Source organism: Lingula anatina, chromosome 3 (genome assembly GCF_051362555.1).
Source record: "Lingula anatina isolate TDL-2025a chromosome 3, LinAna3.0, whole genome shotgun sequence".
NCBI lineage: Eukaryota > Metazoa > Brachiopoda > Lingulata > Lingulida > Lingulidae > Lingula > Lingula anatina.
This window is the reverse complement of record NC_141769.1, coordinates 16000265-16018942: the sequence shown is the minus strand read 5'-3', so window position 1 is coordinate 16018942 and position 18678 is coordinate 16000265. Positions and strand designations below refer to the sequence as shown.

Sequence of the window (18678 nt, the reverse complement as noted above, 5' to 3'; positions counted from 1 at the left end):
ATTTAAAGATTTTTGGAATACCAGTATAAGTGTTGAACAAGTTGGGCTATATTTTGCATAAAATAAATGAGTACATAATATTAAGCAATTCTGTACATGCAACACATGAATTATTTTTCTATGCAAATTTTTGTGGCAATACATTTTTCCAGCAAAGTAAAACTAAAAATATATGAATAAATTAAATAAAATGAATAAAAGCCCATTTTCTAAATTCAAGATCAAAACATGCAACACAAATGCTCCAAACTCATACTTGCAAATGTGAAAGTCAGTATTCATTTAATTTTAATGATAAAAGAAAATAAATTATAAAACACAATTCAGTCCCTATGCCATATGAGGATATTCCTAGATATTGTTATATGAATCAAACATATCCGACTGACTGATGGAATATGAAACACAACTATGTTCATGTTGCACCACATGACTAAGATCCACTGGAAGTGAACTTGGAATAAAATCTTCTGAGACATCAGCATCACCATAGGTATTATGTTCTGTCTTAAGTTTTGTAGGATCTTGGCCTTCATTTTGCATATTTTGCCTTTTGACAATATTTTGTAGCTGCACATTTAATTTTGAATTCATACCTTCGGTATTTAGATTCTCTCTGCTTTTATTCTCATCACTGTGATATGTTTCCCTTGTACACAATGTCCCTACAGGCTGGTTCAGATTCCAGTTCATTCCTGGCTTCATCTTAACATGTGCACTGGGGCTCTCTACTGAATCACTGTTTACATGCACAGATAATGTACTTAATTTTTTCCTTTTTAAAGCTGAATAAGGCAACTCAACAGCAATATGTCCTGATTTACATAAATTTTCTGATTGTACTTTGCACTTTATAAGTTTCAGTTTCACAATTTCTGGGGTCACGGTAAAGATGCTGAGGTCACCCCTGTCTGTTGCTATGGGACTGTCAGCGAATAAATCAGCCTGAGACAGAAAGTTAGAACTTTCATGATCTCCCTGCAACTGTCCATTGACGTGTCTGCCACTGTAATGACCAATATTTGGAGTACTAGTCTGATTTAAAAGTCTTCTTTTATTTGAATGCTGTAGCAACCCATGTTTAAGACAATTTTTAAAGGGTTCTCTACCCTTAATGTCAGGGCTTAAATAATTTGGACTAGTGTTTAAACCAGGGAGGGAGTGTATTGTGCTGCATTGCCTGCTAAACCGTACACATTGGCATAATTTCTTTGGTCTCTTTATGCTCAAAGTATCAGGGATATTTTCCTTTTCACTGAGTAGCTCATCTTTATCTGCTTCATCATCTGAGTCTAATAAATCCCTTGTGGACTGACTCTCAACAACAACAACAACAGGTTCACTTGGTTTTGAAACAAAGTGAGACTTTTCTCTTTCTCTTGATCCATCAGTGACTTTCGGATCAGTCCCGTTTCCTAATAAATCATTGTGTGACATATTCTGACTTGGGAAACATTCTGAATCATCCTCAAGGTTGGTCTGGAACAAATCACAAGACCCATCTTCTGGTATGTAACTGTCATATTCTGCAGTGTTAACAGTGTCACATTGACCATGGGTGTCAACTTTGTCATCCCCATCCACCTGGTTGCCATGACTGAAATCAACTTTGTTATTGCCTATTGCATGGAGGCCATTTAAATTGCCATCAATAGACACAATATCAGCACCATTTTTTACATTCCTATACAGTGAAACAAGATCAGACTTAGATTTCTTGACCTCATCTTGCCATTGGGCATAACTAACATTTTGCACTGATGGACATTTACTCAAATTAATGTTACTGTCTACATCCACTTTCTCAGCTGGTGAAAAGGTCCTGGTATGGACATTTTCTTCCACTTTAAGTATCAAGCTATCTTCTTCACTACAGTCAAACAGGTCACATGACACATACAATGCACAGTTGTCACTGCAGCAATCTGCTGGGATATGTTCTTTATGCTCTGTTGATTCAGCCACCTCCTCTTTCTGTATATTGTCTGTAATTGAGCTATCAACACCGTGCTGTGGTTTTGTCATGCCATCACAGTGCTGCCTTGTTTTCTCAGACACAGGATCAAAATGAGTTTTCTGTATATCAAAGGAATATCTTTTCCTCCCTAGAGCAACACAACCTGAGTTTGAGAATCCACCCATCTTGGAATCAGGCTTTGCCTCTGAAGACTTCAGAACAACATCCACTTTGAGTGGAGTAGAATCACATTTTGTCTCGCCCAAAACACTGCCAAATGTGCCATCCAGTGCAGCCATAATGGAATTAGACATCATTCCCTCTTCCTTCAAAACACCAGTCCTGACGGTTTCCTGTCCTGACAAGCTGACATCTTCTTTATTCTTATCAGTCAATGTTGGCTTGTGAACAGACACATTTGAAATCACCCTTTCATGACCTTTGACCATATTTTCTAGAAAGCAGTCTAAGTCTTCTGAATAAGGCATGTCTTCACTATACACAGCAATGGCACCACCTACACCACTGCTGCTGTGTGTGACACCAACATGCTCTGTACCAGTGTCTTTATGGTGGACAGACTGACTTTGAAAATATGGAACATCAAAGCTGGTGTGGAAGTTGCTGTCATGCAAGTCTGCTAACAATAGTTGACTGTCATTGTCTGAATTGTAAAAGCTGCCATAAATCTCTGTGAGATGGTCATCCTTCCCCTGGCCACTGACTATGTGGTCAACAGAGGCGGCGTCTGCAGTGTCTCTGGTATGGTCACTTTGCTGTACACTGCCTAAGCAGTGGTCAATTTGACTGAGACAAGACAATCTGTCTATGGTATCTAATTGTGGCTTATTTTCCATGCCACTGCCCTTGCATGGTCTTGTTTCTCTTACTGAGTGGTCAGTTTGTTTGCTCTCATCAGATTGCTGGAGATTGTGATTAGTACAAATATACTGATCAGATTGCTGGTGATGTGCAGTGCCAGTCATACCACTCACTGCCCTATGGTTTGTCACTACAGAACTTTCCACTTGAACCTCATGATCTCCTAGCTTACGCCATTTCAAATTCTTAACACTAACATCATTTTGGCCGCCTCCTGATTGTGTGTGGTCACTGTCCTGTCCACTACAATAAGCTCCCTGTGGAGGAGTGGTATCCTGACCAGTCAATATGTTCAACTGACCACTGTCATCTTTGTGGGCTTCTCTTTTTACTGTTCTCACAGCCTGAGATGGTTTCCTTATTGCACTTTTGAAGTAGTCTAAATAAAGCTCACTGTCTTCTTGGGAATCGTCCATCTCTGGAATGTGGTCTGGCAGTACACCTTTTGAGATCCCAACAGGATTTCTTTCGGGTGATACTTCCTGAGAATTGAAACTGCAGTTATGAGTTTCCTTGGTCAATTTGTGATTAAAAGGACCCAAAGCGGACAATTTTGTATTCTCATGCTGTCCACAATGTGACGCACTTGCTATTACACTATCAATCTGTGTGTTGTCTTCAAGGTCAGTTATGTCGCAGTAAGGCAGCTGGTGTACTTTGGTGCTGTTGTTCTGAACACTTAGGTCATCATCCACTATGGTTGACACACTGCCTAGTCCTAGAGGAGACAGTTCTAGCAAAGTTCCATTCCTCACAGCCTCAATATCACTAACAAATGCTGCAATGTTAGAAGAATCTTTGTCTGTACTTGTACATAAAAGACTGCTGTCCGACACAGACAATTTATCTTGAATTTCTTCTGGTGGGTCTGAAACTTTGGAACCTATATTTAGATTTACTTCAACTGACTCATTTCTGGAAGAATCTTCAGTCTTTGCAAAAGGCCTTTCTAAATCCATAACAAAAGATGAAAGATTATCTCTACCAGAAATGGATTTTGTCACAGATGAGCTAGAATTATGGCAATGTTTCCATTTATAAGCTTTCTGGGTTGATGCAGATCCCTGAGCATCATTTGGTTTTGTTCCAAAAATAACTGACAACCTATTGCTTTGTAATTTCTCCAAATCTGAGTAAGTACTTTCTGTTATCAGTTTGTTAGAATTGCTGGTGTGCTCTTCAAAACAACTTATCACAATGTCGCTCTGTCCATAACTCACTTGACCACTTGGCTGGAAGCTGGACTGACCACTGCATGAATTACTGTCAAGATGACAATCAGATATCCCAGACATATAACTATTGGAATTTGACACTTTCTCACTGGCATGGCCAGGTTTGCCTAGTTCATACAAATCCTGGTTATATGCCCTGCCATCAACACCCTGTATACTGTCATCTGGTTCTATGGCAGAAATATCTAAGACTGACTGCTCTCCAGACACACTTGTACCTTCAGCATCTGTCCCTAGTTCTGTCACAGTGTTGATCTTTTTATTTGGAAATAAAATAAATTCCACTGCCTGTTTCATATGTTGTAGAACTGTATTGCACCCTGTCTCACCCAAACAAGCTTGATTTTGTTCTGGTTCAACTACCACAATCTGAATAGCAACCAGTCCTTTTGAAAACTCTGCATCTCTATTACACCACTGCTGCTGAGCTAAAATCTCCGACAGAGACACTGGTCTCAGACACTGGGAAAGGGATCTTTTGAGAGGGTTGATCTTGAAACCAAAATAAAATTTCCTTCCCACCAGACATCTTTTCAGGGATTCCATGATTAAGTCTTCACACTTAAGAAACGGCTGGTCATCAAGCCATGTTTTATATCTGTAATATAGGATAAAATAATTCATATTATTCTTTAGTATTAGTGGGTCAAAAAGCTTCTTCTACTGCCATATAGTGTGTTTGCTTTGAAGCAACATAAAATTACCCTTTAAATCTATATTAAAACACACAAATTCAAATTGATTTACAAATTTCTGACATACACTGCTTATTTAAGAAAAGACATACTTGTGGTAGTCCTTGGCTGTTCCCCCAACAACTGCCTCCAAACACTTCCCAAACACTGTGACATCTGTCGTACTGTCATCATCTGTGACATGCAGTGACAACCTGAACCTCTGGACACTGCTGTGATCAGTGTAGCTAGTACAACACTTACTGCACCATAACCTGAAATAACATAAAGTTTAACATTTCAGACTATGTCAAAATCAGGGGAAGATCCAGATACATTTTCTGACAGTTTTCCAAATTATCTTTGTTGATCCATCCTCCATTTTGATCGTCTTCTGACAGAAAAATATTAGATGCCTGTCAATGTAAACATAAGATTCTGACCATCTTCTGAAAGATCCAGACGATGGCCTCCATCTGCCCCTGGAAATGTTAGAATGCGATCTAACCAGAAGCTTAACCCACTTTCTTCTTATACTGTCATTGTCACAGTGTTGGGCACAACCATTAACCTGTTGTCCACGAAGCACTAATTTCTGGTAGAGTCAGTAAAATCAGCTTTTATTGTCAATGGCCAAAAAGGCACCGAATATTTTTTTTTAATTTGCAGATATAGGTGTAGAGGACAAATATGAAGCTTATTCAAATTTGATGTTGTAAGCATAAATTTTCTACCGTTTAACACATTAGTATGTACCATATTCAGACATTTATTTAGTCTTACTTTTGACTCTGAAAACTTGTCAACAATCTCTTATTGCACAGTGAACAGCTTGGGTAGCACAGCACACAGTCCTTCACTGCTGTCACAGTGGCCAGGATCAGGACCCGGTCAGAGGTCATCCTATACTGTCCCTGTCACAGGATGGTAGAGTATGGTGTGGCCACTGGCATTATCTTGGTGGCTGGGTTGGCAGACTTGGCCCCTGGGTGAAGAAGATTGTATATTTTAACATGGCTAAAATTTTGCTACATAATCAGCTTTTAATGATGCAACCAGTAGATGATTCTTAAAAGATATTTTGATAATAAGTTATGTGTACTTTACCACTGCCTTCCCAACCCACTTAATTTGAAAGAGACACTAATCAAAGTCAAGACATAATTGAATTTAGATAATTAGACTTTAGACTTATGGGGGGGGGGGGAGCGGTTATTGCAAAAGTACCAAAAATTTGTCTTGCCAAAATCGTTTCGTCAGATGATTTTAAAACAAGAATAAAATACCCAGCTCCACACAGAATAAAAGTCATCAAAAGACAAATTTGAACTTAAATTATTCGCGTTTGAAGTCATGTTGATTGAAATATCATGGTATTTGGCAGTTAGCAGTAGAATACACATTTGAGACATACTTATGGCAAAGCCAAGGTGCATATACGAGAGAGAAGCAAGACATCACATGCATAACATGCCAATGGCAGCCTGGGTCTGTGGAAACTCGAAATAAATTGATCCCAAAATGCTTAAATATTCAAATCCCTATTCCATTCTTTATGCACATAAAACATATCGATTGTCGTTACCTTATAAAGAACTGCATCCGAAAAAACTTATGAAGGGTCATTAACCTTCGATAAATACCCCACAAAATTATTTATCACTTTCGAAAATTCCGCATTCTGGTGATACCGTAACTGGGTACTTGTAACTTTTGCGACATTACGGCTTGAGATATCGGACATTAAACGACGGTTGGTGGTCATTTGCCAATGCACACCACTAAATATATACAAAATTTTCTAATTTAATTGAAATATTTATATGAATATTGTAAAATCTGAAATAAGACGATACTGGCTCTTGGAGGTAAATATCTCAAATGAGTACTTGACAGTCAAGCAGCGGGCAGCACGATTTCCCCAGCCGATTTCGTTTTCAGTCTCATGCCGTGGTAGTGGTATTTGAGACATGTTTGAAGACTTTGAGGACGATGTAGACGATGCCTTGTTAGCAGCTTTGTCAGAATACACTGAAGAATCATCTGTGAACGGTGCAACATCCAGGAATGCAGCAAATGAATCAGGTACTTAGTATTAATATATAGTAGTTCAACAAGGAGCTCAATGTCTTGCATGTTAGGTACTAACCGCAGAAACGTGTACATGTAAGACCATAAACTGAGTCAGGTTATGTTTTAGCAATTGTATAAACATGTCAATATATGCAGAAAATAACCAGAAGCTTCATGGGGATCCCTTTCTCATAAAATGGATGAAGTAATGATTTACGCTTAACTAAGACTGAAATGAATAATGATTTATGTACCCTTTTCTGCCATAAGGCCCACATCCCAAAGGCACCAAGTTGTCAAATAAGACTTTGCAATATGCTTAACTGATTACACATTGGAAAAATGGCATTATAACTTGGTTATCTAAACAGTGGGTGGACATTTCCATCTTTTGTTCATGTTTGACCTAGGATTGTACCTAACTTACCACATGTGATGGATTTCTTGTAGGCTTATCAAAACCTGCAGTCAAATCTTCCCCTCTCCAGCTGTCAGATCAACAGGTGAATGTCCCAGATTCCTTCCAGTTTCCATTTGAACCATATGCCATCCAGCTGGCCTTCATGAAGGAGTTGTACACCACTCTGGAGCTTGGCAAGATTGGGATATTTGAGAGCCCCACTGGCACGGTAGGAACTGATCACAGAAAGTCTATAGTCCTCCCATTGGATTTTTTTCTATTATTTTTCATTTTCTGACATTACCAGTAATGTAGAGGAATTACTGTTTTTAAAAGATATTTTTAATGTTAAAAAGAGTCTTACAATATTTGCCAGGAAAAAAATATTAACTAGCTGTCACTATTAACAAATTCCAATAATTTTGTTGTGTTGTTCCTTTCACTCTCGTTTTTGTTCAGGGTAAATCTTTGAGTTTGATCTGTGGTGCACTCACTTGGCTGAGAGACTTTGAGGAGAAGCAGCGCAGAGAGCTGGAAGTCCTGTTAGCAGAGGAAGAGGAAGAAAAGAATGCTGAACAGTCTGGAAACAAACAGATCTCTAAAGATTCAGGTGAAATATTTTACAAAGGTGTTTGAACCAAGAACAATTATAATGTTTATGCTCAACATCTGTTTATGAAATTCTTAATTTTCAGTTCTAGTACATCATATCGTGTTCCAAAATTAAATATTTGTTGTGTCCTGACTTAGATTTTTACTTAAATTGAATGTTTACAGTACTTGTAATTATTATTAATTTGATTACTTAAGAGCTAGACTGGATAACAGCTTTTGCAAAGAAACAAGAAGAGGATGAGTCAAAGAAGAAAGTGAAGGTAATTTTAGATATTCAGAATAACAAATATTTTTCTAAGTATCTTATAGAATATTTATAATTATTATTATTTGTTTTGTTGAAATAAATGAAAATAGAAGGCAACAGGGATTCATATTTTTTGTTTCTATGTACTCAGGAAGAGAGAGAGAAGAGACTGAAACGTGAAGCCAAACTTGAAGAAATCAGGAATAATGTAAGGAGGACACAGTCAAACAAGCGGAAAGTAAGTTGATCAGCAACCAGAGGTTGATGTGGATGAAGCTCCATAGCCTGATGGCTATTTGATACTTTGAAAATTTCTTTTTAATCACATGGAATAACACCAAACTTTATTAAGATATCCCAGGGATGCCTGGAAAGATATGAAGTGAAGGAGGACATTTTTTTAGTCCAGACCTGTTTTACTTATGGCCATGTGACTGATTTATATATGAATATATCTGATACAAATACATGCACCACTACCTAACTTCTGCTTATATTATGACATGAATTATTAGGTTTGTTATGAAATTGTTATTTTCTGTTAAAATCTTGGTGTTATTCAATCATTGAGCACATCAGTTGGTTGATTTAGTTTGCAGTTTGTTCATTTATGAAAACGCTTTCAAAAAACTGGAAACAACTTTTTCAGAGAGACCTGCTAGAGGAGAAATTTGACTATTTATTCCAAGGTGCCTCTGATGACCTGAGGGAGCAGTTCCAGAAGGAAATGAACTCGGAGAAAACAGGTACCAGCACAGAAGAGGAGGATGAGGAAGAGGATGAGAAGATAGTAGTGAGTGAGTACCACAGTGACGAGGAGGCAGGAAGAGGAGATGAGGATACAGAGGAGGAGGAGGATAAAGATGAGGATGAGCATGTGACAAAAGTAAGGTTGAAATCAAAAGCTTTACAATACTGTGTGTACTTTACACTTCTTCAGCTGAGAATATGTCATTGTCATTTTAGCAGGTGGTGACATAACATTACTGTTGATATGCATTTACCTATCAGTAAGTTACTCTACCTTCTCTGAATGACTTTCAGATAAAATTGTAATCCCCTTACTGTAAATCTTTCATTTTACCTGAGAAAAAACATGACTCACTTAATTTTTTTCCATTTCAGATTTACTTTTGCAGCAGAACCCACTCCCAGCTGTCACAGTTTCTACATGAGGTTCAGAAGAGTCCATTCCAGAGTGACATTAGGGCAGTGGCTCTGGGCTCTAGACAAGTAAGTTATCATGGACTGTTCCTCTCAGGAACTTCTTCGGCATTAGTAAAACACTGACCAATATTTGATATATGTTTTGCCCAGCATAGAAAAATAACTTTTGCATTTATCAAAGATATATCTGGACATAATGCATATTTTAAATGTAATTGGCTTCATTCTCATCTAAAACATGACAGAGTCTAGTAATTATTGCATTTCATTTTTTGTAATTGTCAATGAATAGAGATAAAGTTCACATTAATTATATACCTGTCTTCAAGTAGTTATAGATTGCACATACACATTTTGACTTATCTATGGCATGTTTTTAAACTGAATATAAGCAGATAATTATATATATACAGTATCATGTATATTTCTCAGAATTTGTGCATCAATAAAGTGGTGAGAAAACTCCACTCCCTCAGCTTGATGAATGATCGCTGTTTGGAGATGCAGAAAAATAAGAAAGGTTGGAGAACAGTTACCTTACAATAAGATGTCCAAAATTTGAACATATTGTGATCTTAACATGACATGATTTTATTATAACATTATTTATGGTGACAAGTTTCTTCAAAGTTTTTTTTTAACCTCCAATGTTTATGTGAGTAACTAATTTATATAAAATATTTGTGGTTATAAGTACCAAAGAATTCAAACTATATAAATCAAAAATACTTCATTGAAAAATTAATACAATTTAGGGAATTTTCAAGATTATGCATAAATGGGACAGTTTGATTTTCAAGGACTGTTTCACAAAGGAAAAAAAAACAGACAGACAGACAAATATAAAGTTAAAAAGAGCTCCAATGAACTTACAGCTAATATTTGGAATTGATAAGCAGTATGTGTCTAGCATCAAGTCAGAAATAATATCATGCTCTTTGTCAACGCTCTGTTTTACAGAACCACGTGCAAAAGATGGAGAGGCTAAACCAAAAAGGAAAAAGAATTTATCTGGTAGTTGCCCATTCTACAAACAGGAAAATATGCTGGACTTGAGAGACAAGGCTTTGGTGAGTTTTCCAGCAGAACAATTTCATTTATTAAGTAAGTTTATTAGTCGTTAAAAATGAGAAACAGGTGAACTTCTTAAAGTTTACATTCTGAACAAGATGCAATGTATTATCTGAATAGAGAATAAAACAATTTATTTTAGTATTTCCAAATGTTCTTATTAGTCAGAAGTACAGGATATAGAAGAGCTGGTGAGTGCTGGGAAGCAGCTGAAGGCGTGTCCTTACTATGGAACTAGATATGCCATTCCAGCAGCACAGGTAGTAGAACAGTTGATATTGTCTTCTTAAAAGTTCACTTTGATCCTAAGACTATGTTTTTTTTTTGTTTGTTTTTTTTTTTTTTGGTTGGCACAGATATTACTATATACTTTGTTAGACTCACATCTCAAATGGTAATGTTTTTGAATATTAAATTCATTTCACTTACATTCCTCTGGAACTTGAAAGTATAAAGTAAAAAACTAATACTGTTGTCTGTTCCTGTAGTGAGATAGTACCTGTATCCTAAACCTCTCTTCTCTGGGTCCACCAGGGATAGGTGTCAACCTTAGGTATCAGGTTGCTTTGTAACTATATGTTACTGTACGTGCATGTAATGTTTGTGATTAGCATTTAGTAGTTATTGGTGCTGTTAGATTAGATGCAGCTAGTGGAACATTACTAGTGCTCATATTGTTATATTCCAGCTGGTAGCGTTGTCCTACAAAGCACCACTCCACAATCCTGAGGGATATCTGGTACTAAGTTTGATATCATGCTTCTATACACTTCGCAATGTTTAATAATCATTCCAGCTTGTAGTTTTGCCCTACAATACACTCCTTCACAAGTCTACCAGGGAGGCGTGTGGAATCAAGCTGACAGGGAATATTGTCATCATAGATGAAGCCCACAACTTGTTGGAGACTATCAACAATGTGTACAGCACAGAGGTCACGGGGTCACAGGTACTGGTAACATGGCCATATTTATTGTGTCTTCAAACAGTTGCTTATTTCTGCTCAGCATCTGGAGTTGATCGTCTTAATTTGTGAATAAATTATTTTTAAATTTATCAGAAGGCAAGAAAATTTTATGGATAAAGTTGACTTTGTATTCATTATCTGGTGGACTAGATTACCCTAAATCAAAGACTGTGGTTGTGTGCAGATGTTTTTACTCTCAAACATTCTACTTTTGATTCAGTTTGGTTATATTAGTGACTTATTAATCATTGCACTGGTACATTTACCATAAAAATGTCATTTGTTTATTGTAAAATCTCATGTGATATATGATTAATTTACTTCTAATTTTAACAGCCATTGATGCCTTCTCTTGGTCACTCATGTATGATCATGGTTAAATTCATTCCAGTTGACCCGTGCCCACTCCCAGTTGTGCCAGTACCAGTCTCGTTACCAATCCCGTCTCAAGGCTAAGAACCTCATGTATATCAAACAGATCCTGCACATACTGTCAGCTTGTATTAAATACCTGGGAGGTAAGACAGGGTGAATAATGTGTGTGTGTATGTGTGTGTGCGTGCGCGTGCGTGCGTGCGTGCGTGCGTGTGTGTGTTGGGGGGGGGGAGGGGTGTTGTTTAAAATACCTGGGATGAAAATCTTGTGAACAGTAGGTAGGGGGTACGTGCATGACCAAAGCTACAACACTGATATAAAGTACCTCTTTTGATTCATATGGTTTCCCGGTATTCTATGCTGAGTAAGTTAAATATATTTCACTGTGAGTTAAAATTACGAACATGCTCATAAATAACGCCAGCCTTTGTCATACTATTTGAGGCCAATGGCAGTCCTTACATCACTGACATGTGACATATTTTGGTGTTATATCACCTGTTAGGCCAGACTGGTATCCCAGCAGAGAGCCAGCACTCCAGACTTGTGGATACCAAGCTACAGAGTATAAATGACTTCTTGTTCAGTTCCAAGCTGGACAACCTCAACCTCTTCAAAGTGCTCAAATACTGTGAGAAAAGCCAGATATCCAAAAAGGTATGTATTCATGGCATAACATGTTTATACAGACTTTGAGTCCATTGGATATGGATTCCTAAATTGCAATCAATTGGTGGCTGGGTGAACTACACGTAGCAGTAAACGTAAACAGTAACATAAAGTTTTGACTAATGTCAATTTAGATTATTTACTCATACCCATTTGCCTCAAGAAGTATTTTATAAATTGTTGTTCGAATTGAAATTATAACAGTTGCATTTATTTTTTATTTTTCATTATAATTATAACCATTTTCCAGTTGCATGGGTTTGTGGAAAAGTACCAACCAGTCTTTGTCAAACCAGGTAAAGAATATTTGAATGTCATTTTTCACATGTGTTCATTAGCTTACATTCTTGTTTGATGGACTATCTCATCCAGGCATTTATCTTTTGTTGTTATTATATTATCATTTACTTAGTTTTGAGGTTTAAAGATTATAAAACAAATCAATTTTTAATTAAATTTTTCAGTTGAAGAGAAACCTAAAGAATCCTCCTTGACCAAATTTTTGAAGGAAATCCAAACCAAAAGTGCAACTAAAGAAACACCAGTAGAAGGTGAGGCATATTGTGTCATTAAGTTTCTGTTATTTTGGACGAGTGAACTACAACTTGATGCATGCTGCAGTGACCTTTTACTATGTGGAATGTGTTCAATTCAACAATAAGTAATTTTTTTAATTCATCTTCTTCTTATGATAATCTTAGTGTATTTTTATGAATTGTTTGAAAGCAGATATAAGTTTAGACTGCCTTTGTATGGATTTAATTTCCAGTTTTGATATTTTGTAAGTGATGTAAGACAAATTTTAAGATTTTAATGAAATGTAGCATCATAAAGAAACTTAATATTATTATGAATAATTTTTTGTAATTTCAGCAACATTTTAGAGATAACATTTACTGCCAATGCACACATTTTCATTACACTCCAAATTTAATATTTCTAACAAGTTTCAATGATTCAGAACCACTTAACCTATTACAGTTTTTTTTCTCATAATCATACCTATACCTCAGAGACAACCAATAAATTATGAAGTTAAAGGAAATTGTGCTAACTTTTCACTCTGCATCTGTGTAGAAAGCTCTAGTGGTCCAGACCACCCCCCACCGTCCCCTGCCACCCTGGCTTCCCCCCTGATGCACATTGAGGGGTTTCTGGCTGCACTGACCACGGCAGACAAGGACGGGAGGATTGTCGTTAACAGGCAGAGTGAGGATAACTTCTTTCTACTAATTGTTTTTAATGAACTTTAAGCTTCATATTCCAACATTTCATGCATTGTCCTAATAATACATCTTGTTATGATTTAAAAGTCTTGTATTTTGTAGTGATAGCTAAAAACCGAAAATTTTTAATTTTGGAAAAAATTGCCTCTCATAATGTTTGCTGAACAAAATCACAATGCTTATGTATTACCAAATGGTTTGTTTATATAAACTTTTCCAATGATATATTTAAAAAAAAATAATGGTTTTTATGAAGCTCATTCTTGGTATTTGCATCTTAACATGCTACAAAGATCAGTTAACCAAAATAAATAAAATTAGAAAACGGACATGAATTTCAGAAATGTTTAATCTGCAGGTGTATTGAGCCAATCCAGTTTGAAATTCCTCCTGCTCAACCCAGCAGTCCATTTCTCCAGCGTGGTCAGTGAGGCCAGGGCAGTCATAGTGGCTGGAGGAACCATGAAACCAGTGAGTAGGAGTTCATGAGACGTAGAGAGAGAGAGAGAGAGAGAGAGAGAGATGCTCAAAGTTCTAGAGACCCACTTGGGTTGATTCGGAATCCTATGAATAAATAGAATTAACCATGCAATATTTTAAAATTTTTAATTACTTTAATTATTCTTATTAATAATTATATTACCTGTGCTGAAATATTATATTTGTAATGTCACTTACCCTTTCTTTTGAGTTTTCATGAAGAAATGAAGATTTAAGATTATTGTTAGATGCCATCAGTTCATCTGAGTTTGTAATTTAACGAGAAAGAGAGAGAGATTTAGTAGAGCAATGGGCATTGTACTTTATAATTTGGGAACATTTGGTAAGTTTATGAATCTTTATTTGTGGAATGATGTGCTTTGACACAAACCTCAATGTTTCCTCCAGATCTCAGAGTTTGAAGACCAGCTGTTCAGGGCGGCAGGTGCCTCTGCAGATAGGATTCACAGTTTCTCTTGTGGTCAGTTGAAGCATAGATTAGAAGTGGTCTTTATCAATAAGAGAACAATGAGGATAACAGTGCTTTTGACAACTTAATAATATCTTTATACAACTGATTATCAAAGATTATCAAAATTATCAAAAGGTTTCAACTTTATGTTATATTTGGTCCCGATGATGGTTTTAATTTTTAAACTGGAAGCAAATTAATATTTAAAAATTTCCATAAAACCAGACTGGAGAGAGAGACCATGAAATGCAGTCATCCCCACCTAATATTAGTCCAGCTTAATTGTACTTTGAATTTATTAATAGACTATTTTATACAGTGTTGTTTATTTTCCCCCTCAGGTCACATCGTCCCATCTGACCAATTACTGCCCATAGCCTTGGCCCAAGGACCCTCTGGACACAAACTGGACTTTACATACCAGAGCAGGGACCAGCCTAAAATGGTAGGTTGTATTCTGATATATTCCAGTGGATTACCTGGGATTTACTCTGTGGGAATAAGATGAGAAGAAAGATGATGTCTGCACTGTGTGCATACAAGTAGTATTTTTAAAGTGCATTTTGGAGCGGGGTATGCTGCTTTTTGTAGACTCACTCTCGTTATTTTTCAAAGATTGAGTTTTCAGACCTCTGCAGAAAATAGCTATTAGATGTGTTAGGTGAGCATGTAGAAGGCGTTTAGTGTGACTACATTGAATGACCTTGGTGAAATTAAACAAAATGTGTTAGATGTGACAGTAGTGAATATTTGCTACAACTACATTAAATGTGTTAACTGTGACTGTATTGTTTGTGTTGACCAGCATAGTCCCTCTTTTGTCTTGCCTGCCACTGTCATACGAAGTGCTAAGATAGCAGTGTACTTGATTAAACTGCACTATGTGCTTCAATGGAAATTTCCACTTGGTTTCTGGACTGATTCTGAATGGGGAAACGAAACTACGCGCTAGCTGTGGTTTCACTAGCTAGGCTTCTGAAGGAATCAAAACAGGACTTGGTCATAACATCTGTGATTACACGCTCAGATGGCAGGATTTCTTTACACCTTGTTGTTCTAAGCAGAGTGTATTTCAGGTATTCATATCCTGAAATTGAATAATTTGTATAGTTCACGTGTATGGGAGAACATACTTTGTACTGAAGTTGAAAAACGGAAGAGATCATAGTAATGCACAATAACCCATTTTCTTCACTTAAAAGTACCAAACCATATTTTTGTTTTACTTCATATTTGAGTGACTTTTTATTTTAATAAGGCAGCTTTCTTTTGAAAGTAAATTTGATTGGATTATTTTTAACAAAAGATATTAATTTTTTTTTTCAAATATTTTATCACCGTTCACCTCATAAGTCCCAAACCTATTTCTATTTCACTAACGTTTGTTCAGTGGCTTTGTTTAGGAAAAAAAAAAAAACGGTTTCTTTTGAAAATGGGCACAATCATTTAGGTTATTTCTTCATTTTGTCTTTATTTTCCTTTTTTCTAAGCATTGGTGCACTGTTTTTTTTAATCATTTTTAAACTTATTTATTTGGCTGTTTGGTATCTGTATATTTGCCAGCTTTGCTGTCTAGTATTCTGTTGTGAAAGAGCAGACTTGTTAATGAAAACAAAAAAGGTACTGAAATGATGAAAAGTGTATTTTTTAACATAATGTTGTTTGCACTTAATACTTAACAGTATATTTCATAGGGATATCTTTTTATGTACAGACACAGATGTGCCATATTTTGCTATAAAACTTGCAGGACTGATTCATAGCACTAATGTTCAGATCAAGTTATAATATTATCAGGATTGATTTGGTTTTGATTAAATTACATTAAATTGTTACTTGAAGTGTGTAATTAAATATTAATGGTGATTATGCTGTTAAACATTATGTCATATTGCACTGAAATTGAAGAAACCCCTATTTGGGGCAATGCCGTCATTGTGACCATCTAAGGAAAACCATTTACTACTCTCAAACTTACAGAATAAAAACAGGACTAAAATACAGCTTCAGTTGGCAAACAAGTCTGATTGGTTTGTTTTTCTGGAAGTATTATAGTTTTTCTGTGAAATTTCAAGTTTTCACATATTGGCATTTTTAAGGTGTGACTTTGTACCTCCATGGGCTTGAAGACCTTTGCTAGTCACATTTTTTGAATATCCATGATACTGATATTTTATTTCTAAAATTGATGGTCAAAATTTAATAAAACCATATTTTAGGCATTGCTGCCATAATGACCACCTTATTTACAATTCTCAAACTTAATGAAAAGATTCATAGGACTAAAATGAAAACCAGTATAATTGAATTCTCCTCTGGAAGCAATGCAGTTCTTTATGAAATTTTTGTTTTTCACGTTATGGCATAGAACTCTCATGGACATGAAGCAAAATGGTAATCAAGTTTTCTGAATATCCGTGTAATGTATAGTAGATAATTAAAAATTGGTTCTGATTATGCTGTTAATCAGTATGTAATATTGCATCAAAGTGGACAAAAAAAACAGCTTTGTGCACTGCCACCACAAAAGTTATGCAAAGAAAGTTGTGGTACTTATTGTTTTGTAACTTGCAAGGATGATTCCTAGGATTAACATACAGCTCAAATTGGAAAACCAGCTCAATTGGATTATCGCTTTTTTCTTGAATTAATGCAATTTATTTGTGAAATTTTCATTTTCTCATTCTGGCATATTCAAAGTGTCAAGTTGAATTCTCATGCTAGCTTTATGCTAGTTACACATTTTACTAACATTTGTATTACCTGTTGTGCATAATTGAAAGTTGGTGTTGACTTTGCTGTTAAGCGTAATGTATTATTACATCAGAATTGACAGTAGCCTATTTTGTGCATCATTATTTTCTGCTTTTTGTCTGTACATTTGACAGCACTGCTGCATTTTTTTTCTAGCCATCATGATATGAAATGATTACCAGCTGGATTTTGTATTCTTAAGTAAGAAAAATTGAGTAGGTAATATGTGGGACACAGATTACATATTATGTGGTATGTGGCTTTCCCGAGTACAACAGCTGGCAAACACAACCATCGTAAACATCATGTCTGACTTCATCTATCCTCCCTGCTGCTCAGCTGTTCATGGTTATTAATGCTAGCTTAGGTACGCAAAGGTTGGGGACGGAATGTGAAAAGTGCAAAAAGGGTTTGAAATGGAAAGCTGGGAGTGCGCAGAGGTTGGCACTAGTGCTGTAACAGTGCGCAGAGGTCACAGACAGAGACGATAGACTGTTGTTTTTTTTAAATACAGGGAGGTGACATAAGTGATCATTACAATTAAAATAATAAATATATCTTTATATCTTTGACTTGTTAGTGTTAAGTTGCATGTGAAACAGGGAATAACTGAATATTAAAATAAATGTCTTCATTACAGTTTAATCAGGCATATACCCAAGGGGGGGGTGCAGGTGGTTTGAAGGAACAGCTCTTTTTGCTGGGGGAAAAGGTCCGCTCTGGGTAAAATTTGATTAAGTACTTGAAAGAACCATCTTCCCCTTAATATTGTTGCATGGTTACTGGCCTGTTAATATATAATATCATTGACTTGCTAGTGTTCAGTTGCATGTGAAACAGGAAATAACTGAATTTGTCTTCCTGAAATGTAGCACACAGATCATCAGTTTGTTGGGTTTAAACGATGGAAGTTAAGGAGTAAGGACCCTTCACCCTCTTCACTGTGGAGCTGTGGTATTTCCCCATTACAGTAACTTTTATCATTAGGTTATTCTATAATTACTTTTATGCACTCTTGCAAAAAGAGTGCAAAAAGATCATCCATGGCTTGGCAGGGATGTCCCATCAAAGTCATTGGTGTGTGCTTACAGTGCAGAAAGGGTAGAGTATTCCATATTTACAATCAGCTGTTACCTAATGCCTATAGTGGTTGACTGTGTGTGTATTGTATATATCAATGCAGATATGATATTGTTTATAGGGACTTGTTATATTCAAAGGGTTTCTATTCAGTGTGTTGATGATCATGCAGTTTGTTTTTAACCAGTTTCATCTTTTAGAAGCCTCCTTCATAATATCAGGAGAAAATGACTTAATTCTCATTTCCTTTCAAACTTTAAGTTGCTTCATTATTCATGTATTATTTTTAGTTCATTAAGTCGACAGTAAAATGTATATAATACTCTCCCCTCAA

At 36.1% G+C, this 18678-nt stretch overlaps 2 protein-coding genes across 4 annotated transcripts in view; one reads left to right on the top strand and one right to left on the bottom strand.

Moving 5' to 3' along the window:
• Window positions 1-271: 271 nt before the first annotated feature.
• LOC106178560 (uncharacterized) lies at window positions 272-6466 on the bottom strand. 2 transcript variants are annotated; one of them, XM_087008447.1, is made up of 4 exons: window positions 6379-6466; window positions 5532-5733; window positions 4862-5023; window positions 272-4672 (listed from the first exon to the last, which is right to left on the bottom strand). In XM_087008447.1, the coding sequence occupies exons 2-4, from the start codon at window positions 5648-5650 to the stop codon at window positions 352-354; spliced, it is 4602 nt and encodes a 1533-aa protein (XP_086864573.1). In that variant the 5' UTR covers window positions 5651-5733; window positions 6379-6466; the 3' UTR covers window positions 272-351. The 2 variants fall into 2 exon arrangements, with proteins under 2 accessions (XP_086864573.1, XP_086864574.1); XM_087008448.1 differs by having other exon boundaries at window positions 6334-6434.
• Window positions 6467-6507: 41 nt separating this feature from the next.
• The window catches only part of LOC106180665 (ATP-dependent DNA helicase DDX11-like), a 33354-nt gene continuing 21183 nt past the window's right edge, over window positions 6508-18678 (top strand). The window contains exons 1-19 of one of the 2 annotated variants that reach the window (XR_015333426.1): window positions 6508-6833; window positions 7272-7450; window positions 7681-7831; window positions 8032-8096; window positions 8235-8321; window positions 8733-8969; window positions 9209-9316; window positions 9683-9770; window positions 10211-10320; window positions 10486-10581; window positions 11118-11270; window positions 11680-11806; window positions 12169-12320; window positions 12583-12628; window positions 12797-12883; window positions 13410-13541; window positions 13917-14029; window positions 14447-14519; window positions 14852-14955. Coding sequence is in view for 1 of the 2 variants with exons in the window: in XM_087008449.1 (XP_086864575.1) it covers window positions 6719-6833; window positions 7272-7450; window positions 7681-7831; window positions 8032-8096; window positions 8235-8321; window positions 8733-8969; window positions 9209-9316; window positions 9683-9770; window positions 10211-10320; window positions 10486-10581; window positions 11118-11270; window positions 11680-11806; window positions 12169-12320; window positions 12583-12628; window positions 12797-12883; window positions 13410-13541; window positions 13917-14029; window positions 14447-14519; window positions 14852-14955 (2223 nt within the window). In the remaining variant the exon portion in view is untranslated. The remainder of the gene's footprint in view (window positions 6834-7271; window positions 7451-7680; window positions 7832-8031; window positions 8097-8234; window positions 8322-8732; window positions 8970-9208; window positions 9317-9682; window positions 9771-10210; window positions 10321-10485; window positions 10582-11117; window positions 11271-11679; window positions 11807-12168; window positions 12321-12582; window positions 12629-12796; window positions 12884-13409; window positions 13542-13916; window positions 14030-14446; window positions 14520-14851; window positions 14956-18678) is intronic. The other variant, XM_087008449.1, reaches the window with a different exon arrangement.

What these genes read in the sequence shown, in the direction of transcription:
- LOC106178560 (XM_087008447.1), bottom strand. Translation starts at nt 5,650, where the DNA reads ATGACCTCTGACCGGGTCCTGATCCTGGCCACTGTGACAGCAGTGAAG. An exon ending in ACAAGTTTTCAGAGTCAAAA is followed by an intron (nt 5,024 to 5,531) that starts GTAAGACTAAAT and finishes ATGTTATTTCAG; the next exon opens with GTTATGGTGCAGTAAGTGTT. An exon ending in ACAGCCAAGGACTACCACAA is followed by an intron (nt 4,673 to 4,861) that starts GTATGTCTTTTC and finishes CCTATATTACAG; the next exon opens with ATATAAAACATGGCTTGATG.